General features: G+C 31.0%; 1 protein-coding gene across 1 annotated transcript; it reads left to right on the plus strand.

The window, feature by feature from the left end:
* The first annotated feature begins 967 nt into the window (after positions 1 to 967).
* LOC111909770 (transcription factor MYB1R1) lies at positions 968 to 4,977 on the plus strand. Its single transcript, XM_023905546.3, has 3 exons — positions 968 to 1,363; positions 1,490 to 1,698; positions 4,314 to 4,977. The coding sequence occupies exons 1-3, from the start codon at positions 1,054 to 1,056 to the stop codon at positions 4,773 to 4,775; spliced, it is 981 nt and encodes a 326-aa protein (XP_023761314.1). The 5' UTR covers positions 968 to 1,053; the 3' UTR covers positions 4,776 to 4,977.
* The last annotated feature ends 2,528 nt before the right edge of the window (positions 4,978 to 7,505 follow it).

The following is a 7,505-nucleotide window of genomic DNA, read 5'->3' on the forward strand; positions in this document are numbered from 1 at the left end:
ACAAATTCCTATAAATCTTTTCTTCCAAGGTTTTGACCAGATCTTTTTTCATCCAAATAAATACTCAACACCCTATAATTTGGTCATTTCATGAATTTTCTTTATTTTTAATATGACATGTTTCCTAAAACAACTAATGACTGAATTGAAAATAATCATTCTCCATCGAAAAGAAATTAATTGTCGAAACAAACTATTTGTCGTCCGCCGCTTTGCGTGGGTAAACGGCTAGTATGTATATATATATATATATATATATATATATATATATATATATATATATATATATATATATATATATATATATATATATAAGTTTTTATCCGAAATGTATCTCCGGAGTACGATCTCCTGAACGAATACCACCATGCTATGTTCCAAATAGAGGTGGCAAATCAGGCCATCGTGTCGTGTTTTTGTCTGATACGACACGACAAGGTTTTATGTAACACGAACACGACATGACACGATCTCGTGTTTTTTTAACTAACATGAAAACGCACCGATTAAAAAACGACAAACAAGACACGACACGACAAAGATAACATGAAGTAAAAATTAATGTTGAACACGAATACGACACGACACGACGTTGTGTTTTTTACACATGACACGGACATGACACGAATAAGAATTCGAATTTCAATTTCGTCTCAATTTCGTTTCGTTTCGTGTATTTTTGTCGTGTCGTGTCATCAATTGACATCCCTAGTTCCGGAGTATTTTGTTATTTTACAAAAAAAAAAAAAATTGCTTATTTTTACTAAAATGTTCGTTATAAAGGTTAGATTTGTTAATTTCCAACCAAATGGTGTAACAAAATTAAAACAAATTAGAAGTAAATGATTTTCAACGGTGATGATTAAGTTAGGCGCACATATGAGCAGTGGTCATGCGTAACATCCAAGCGGGGCCTCACGAGTCATGCTTATTAGAGAGTACAAGTTCTTTTTGTATATACTAAACCCTAGAAATAACATATTAACAACTATATACCTATCAAACCCATTTTCTCTCAATCCATTGATTCTCTTTCTCTCTCTAAGAGAGATAATGGCGATCGCGCCTGGAAAGTACTCAGAATCTGGTGGTACTGATGGTGGTGGTGGAGGAGGAGGAATTGGTGGTGCAGCAGCCTTTTCGTCAGCCATGAACAGCGGAGGAATCCGGGGTAAAGGTATCATGTTATTTGGAGTTAGATTAATGGAAGGTGGAGGAGGAGGATCTTCATTCAGGAAGAGTGCAAGCATGAATAATCTCGTTCAGTATGACGAACAGCCACAGGAATCAAATATTGATGCTGCCGGATATGCCTCGGATGACGTCGTTCATCTCTCAGCGCGAAGTCGAGAGAGGAAAAGAGGTACTATTCAACAATCGATCCACCTTCAATTAATAAGCTCATCTTCGATCTTCTATTCTCTAGTTTTTTTTATTAGCAATCTGTAATCCGTAAGTTTGTTTTTCTGTTTGATTTTGAGATGAATAGGAGTACCATGGACGGAGGAGGAACACCGGTTGTTTTTGGTCGGATTACAGAAGGTAGGGAAAGGAGATTGGAGAGGAATTTCCAGAAACTTTGTAAAAACACGCACTCCGACTCAGGTGGCTAGCCATGCTCAGAAGTACTTTCTCCGGCGAACTAACCACAACAGGCGACGCCGGAGATCCAGCCTCTTTGATATTACCACTGATACGGTACCGTTTTACGTATTTTATCTTAATTTAATTCCTTTACATAAATTTTATGGTTTAAAAAATATAAGTGGTCAAATCTATCAAATAAACTGTAGAAATTTAAAAAGTTATGTTGATATGTTTATTAGATGGTTATCTTTAAAAGCAGCTGCTTTAGAATTAAGCAAATAAGCGAATCATATGGTGGAACATTAAACCAACCATTTAGCTAATCATAAAATAAACCTAATAAAAATCTAAATTATTTATAATTTAAAATGATATCCCTGAGTCATTCATTTATTAATAAAAGCTTTTGGTACAAAAATTAAGTTATCTTCTATTATTTTATAGAATCGTTGCTTTTTTTTAATAGATGTAGCACATGATGTCAACCATTAAATATAAAATAAGTAGCATATTTGCTGAATCTTTTCGGTATCTACAATTCTTTACCAAACTAATGATTAAAAATAGAACACCTGATTTGTACTCATACTATTTATATATATTTGTTTCCAAACAACTTATGCAATTAATGTATAAACATTATAAAAAAAAAAAAAGAAGTGAAAACAACACTCGAGGTTGTGAAATGATACTATTTTGTTTCCTTATATGTCAATCTTATGTTTTATTTACGTATCTTTTGGAAATACATCAAAATATATTCCAATTATATATTCTAGGTATTTCCCTATTTCATATCTTCCGAAATATAGAATGATTGGTTAATATATTTGGTCATAAAAGTTGACATAGATGGATGGATTCTTCTACACCACCAACACCAAGATCATCACCACCACCAACTAGTTGTGTGAAGGGAGAAACTCCACACAAATCTTTAATCTCTTTGGTTGAAATTAATTCTATCAATTTAGTAATAAAGAAAAAGAACAAAGAGAAAATTACAGATTTGGTCCTTTTGTTTTAATTAAATTAGAAGTTAAGTCCAAACATTGAAATTGTCTCAACATCATCCTTAAGTTTGCATTTCATTCTAGATATGTTTTCTATGATTTACACAAACTCACAAGTTCAATCCAAACTTGTGATTTTTTATAAAATATAGGGACCTAATCTGTAATTTTACTCAAAAGACAATGAATAAAACAAGTATAGTTAAAGAGAGTGTACCTGTAGTCCTTTGGTCCACCTTTAATTATATAAATGATACCATCATGCAAAGGTGTAAAAGATAGGATTTTAGTAAACATTCTTTTTTAGACTTTAGGTGTTTGGTTAAATTTAGAATATATACACCACCATCGTTTTTATACTGTAAATAAACATGTAAAATGCATGTTCTAAAAGATGTAAATTACATGTCTTAATTAGACGATATACATATGAATCATTGAGATTGCATGCTCTAAAACTTAGTTCGATAATGATAATTAATTAAATTGGATGCATTAACTCGTAATATAGGTTACACCATTTTATTTATTTATTTATTTCTAAGCATCTATGAAGTAATATGCCCCCTTTACATGACAAATGCCCACGCATTGAAGAGAAATAAAATATGTTCTAAAAAATATCGACAATAATATATCAATTATATTTTTTTAGGTATTTCCCTATTTCATATCTTCCGAAATATAAAATGATTGGTTATTATATTTGGTCATAAAAGCTTGACATATGTGGATGGATTCTTCTAGAAATTGTCGGTATCGTTATTATATCTTCAAAAATGTTGTCATTATCTTAATTAAATCATATCACAAAATAAACGTGCGTTAGAAATTTGGGAATTCAAGTCTTATTTCATCTTGAGTGCTGTTATCGGTATATGCATAAATAAAACTCGGTAATTTTTATTTAACATTAAAAATAACTATTAATTCACTAATTATTTATTTTACTTATTTTTTATTTCGATCATGATGAATTTTATTTATTCATATAAAAAGTATTTATTTGACAGTAACATAATGTTTAGTTATATCATTTATGTCTTTTTTTAGTTAATATAATTTTTAATTTTCCTTTTTAAATTCTAATATTATTTCTAACCATTGCTATTATTAATTAATTTTTATTCTATGTTTTTGGACCTTTTTAGCTATTTTAAAAGTTTTTTAATTAAGCCTTTAGAATAACAAATACCGATATAAATTTTAAAGTGATGATGTTTAATAAAAACTATTTATTTATTATTTTAATCTATATTATTATTATTATTATTATTATTATTATTATTATTAATAAAAAAGATTTATAATCAAGTTATTGAAAAAAAAATTACATTCATTTATAGTAGTTAATGCATTAAAAAAATTAAATTTATTATAATTAAAAGGTAAATTATTTATCCTGAATTATATTAATTAAATAAACTTAGTTAGAAAATGGGAAGTGATTCATAAACAACAATTTTTTGTCATACACAACAATTTATGCATTATATAGTTGTACAGTAAAACATTTTAAAATATCAATTGTTATGTATGAAGAAAAATTATTGTGTACAGCTAAGTTACCTTAGAAAATAATATACAACTTTAGACAATAGATAGATACAAAGATCATATCAAATGCATGAGTTATTTATATATGTAAAAACATTAATTTGTAATAATTAATCACATCCATAATTTCATATAAAATTCTTGTTCGATTTGCAGTGCCTGAATTCGTTAAATGATGACATGAATCAAAAGCCACCAGCAAATTTAAAATACGAGCCGGAAAAATACGTTATGACATCTTTTCCATTAATTCCAAGTAGGCTACAACTCACTGGAGGCGGAGATCATAACTCAATAGACACTCTCACACTCGGACGTCCATCTACAACCAAACAAGCGGGAAATCTTATGCCTCCAATCCCCATACCACCATCTACCAAAATGGCCAAACTCAATTTAAGCACACCGGATAATTACAAACACCATGAACCACCGCTTCCCTTAACACTGAATCTCACAACATCCACTTCCACCTCCACGCCCACAACCTCTTCTGACCAACAATCATCATCACCCTCAAGACATATTGTTGTCAAATTTCAAGAAATGTCTGGTAGCTTTAATAGTAGTAATAGTAGTAGTAGTAGTAATGGAGATAGCATCATTAGTGTTGCATGATTTCATATTAATTAATTAATTGAATGTTATGATTAATTAATAACTTCTGAGTGTTTGTATTTGTAAATTAAGTTTGGAGAGGAAGAAAGATGAGAGATTTATTATATAAATTAAGTTCGAGTTAGTTAGGTATGGGATGTTAATTAATTAATTAAATGATTAATTAGGAGGTATAATAAATATGTAATAGTTTTCTCGTTAATTGGTTCTTGTATTTGATTGGGTTGAAAATGTTAATGTATTTAAATTTAAATATGTCAAAGATGGTAAGGCTTCTAATTTTATGGAGGAATCTTTATCTCTATCTCTATTCTTAATAAACAAAACCTTAAACCGTCACATGACATTATGTTAAAGTTAAACCTCCTCTATACCATGTGGCATTACCACAACAGCTAGCTCTTAGAAGTTTTTCTTGTCCAAGAATACTAAATACAGAAATCAAATAAAGCAATAATTATTCATTTCTGAAACGAAGGTAATTAGTTTTAATATGTAAATATCTCCCGTTTGTAAATACAATAAATACAAATTTCAAATTTTAAGGGATATAACTCAATCCATGAAAATCTGCTTAATATTACGACTTTCAATTCTAATTACAAATAACGATTTCATATTACAAGTTTCTTCTTTGTTGTCTTCAAAACGTTGAGTCAAGAACTATTATGCACATCTGCTTTCTTCTTCTGTTACATTTTTTGATGATTTGAGTTTCATAAATCATCATACTTTTATAGATTACAGAAAGAATTGTTCAAGAGGCAAATAAACATTGTACTTTGATTTTGAAAACAATTATCCTGCATGCTAGAATATGATTTATTCATATTTTCTATTGAGTTTTGCTTCGTAAACAGTTCTATCTATCATATACACATTCTGATATATTACAAATTAGGTTGCTAATTTTACAGATTATTGAAGTTCAGAAATCTTTGAAAATAGCAACATACTTTGAGCATTTTATTTTTTGTAAATTCATGAACCATTTCTTAAATAGCATTGTACTTTTATTTGTTTGTAAATTTAATAACACAGAGACTCCAGTTATATTTCCTCACACCTTATTTTTTTTATACACGCATGGCAATATATTGTGGCTAATAAATATATTTATCACCTGTGTTTCAGTTTTCATACGTTATTCCTATAAATCAGCTTTTCATCCTTGAAATTTCATCTTCTTTTGTCGTTTTTTTCTTAATAGTTACTGTCGAATTTTATACTTTTTAATCATTGAAGAGAAGTGATTGCACCAAATGTAACTTCAATCACCAATTGGCGCACCTTCGCACGTCAACACAAGCCTCTTGTGTCATCCCTTCTTTTCTACTTCTCTTGCGCTACAAGCCTTCCTTGCCTCTCACTCAACCTTTTCCTCTTGCGCATCACACGATCAAAACCTTCTTGCGCCATACTCTTCTTAACCTAAATCCTATCCCCTTTTTTTGGCACAAAAACCTAATCGAAAAAAACCTCTTGCGCCATCAACACCTTTTGCGCCATTCCTTTTTTTTCTCTTGCGCAACAAGTTTTTTTTCCTTGCCTCACACTCCAACCTCTTCCTTACTTGCACAAAGTAAACCCTAAAACCTAAGTCGTGATTTTTTTAAGAACGCAACAACCTAACACTCGTTCATTGCCCCACTTGCGCCACAAGAAACCTACTATTGCGCCATACCTATCTTGTGCCACATTCCTTCTACCCCCAACCGTTCTCTATAAAGATCATTGGTGCAATAACCACATTCATAACTCTCTTGTTCCAAAAATCGAAACAAGCTCTCTTGCACCATCAATAATTCTCGTGAGCAACAACACTCGTGATCAACTTTCGCACACCACCATTTTGCGCCATCTACCCTACAAACAACCATTTGTGCACCATAAACCATCGTCATCGACCATCACTTGGAGCATCAAAAACCTTCGTGATCAACAACCCATGTGACACTCACCTGTTGCGCCATGGTCATCGGATCACGACCACCATCTCGAAGTGATACCATCAACGGGATCAACCTCTTCATTACATAACATATTGCGGCACTTTTAAAACCCTAGGCGAACATCATTATTTTTTTGTTTCAAAACCATAATAATCGTGTTTCTTAAGCCCTAGTATCGTTTTTTGTTTTGTTCAAACCCTAGTTTTTTTTGTTTGGAGCATTATTAACTATTTGTTGGAGCAATCATCATCCAACCTTCTTTCTTGAGTGAATCATCTCCAAAGTCTAAGTAAGCATCACAATCTTTTTGTGAAACCCTAGTTGTCAAAAGTTATTTTCATGAGCATCATCATATGTTGCATGTATATTTTTCTTTTACATGTACATCATAGTCAAGTTAACATTGATTATTGGATCATTATGTGTTCGGTGATTGTCATCACGTGGTCCATCATTTTGTGTGGAATATCACATTTCTTGAGCATTCTAGGTAACTGTTCATTCTACGTCTTTACACTATATGATGATCATGGTGTACATTCTCTAAAGTTTTTTTTTTTTTTATTTTTATTTGCTGCTCTTGACATAACATAGATTTAAATATCTCAAGTGTCAAAAGTGTTGTTTTTTCTTTGTGTTGCTCACTGACTCAACAAAACATCAACTGATAAGGCATACCTCTCTTGCTTGTTCACATATCCTCATGTGATAATGTTGTCTTTCCTTTGTTGATGATTTCGTGCACGCACTTGTTTATACATATGTTCCTATGGTTAGG

This window comes from Lactuca sativa, chromosome 4 (genome assembly GCF_002870075.4).
Source record: "Lactuca sativa cultivar Salinas chromosome 4, Lsat_Salinas_v11, whole genome shotgun sequence".
In the NCBI taxonomy this organism is placed as follows: Eukaryota; Viridiplantae; Streptophyta; class Magnoliopsida; order Asterales; family Asteraceae; genus Lactuca; species Lactuca sativa.

Coding starts and splice junctions, on each gene's coding strand:
- LOC111909770 (XM_023905546.3), top strand. CDS start 1,054: ATGGCGATCGCGCCTGGAAAGTACTCAGAATCTGGTGGTACTGATGGT. Junction 1,364..1,489: donor AAGTCGAGAGAGGAAAAGAG/GTACTATTCAAC, acceptor TGAGATGAATAG/GAGTACCATGGACGGAGGAG. Junction 1,699..4,313: donor TTGATATTACCACTGATACG/GTACCGTTTTAC, acceptor TTCGATTTGCAG/TGCCTGAATTCGTTAAATGA.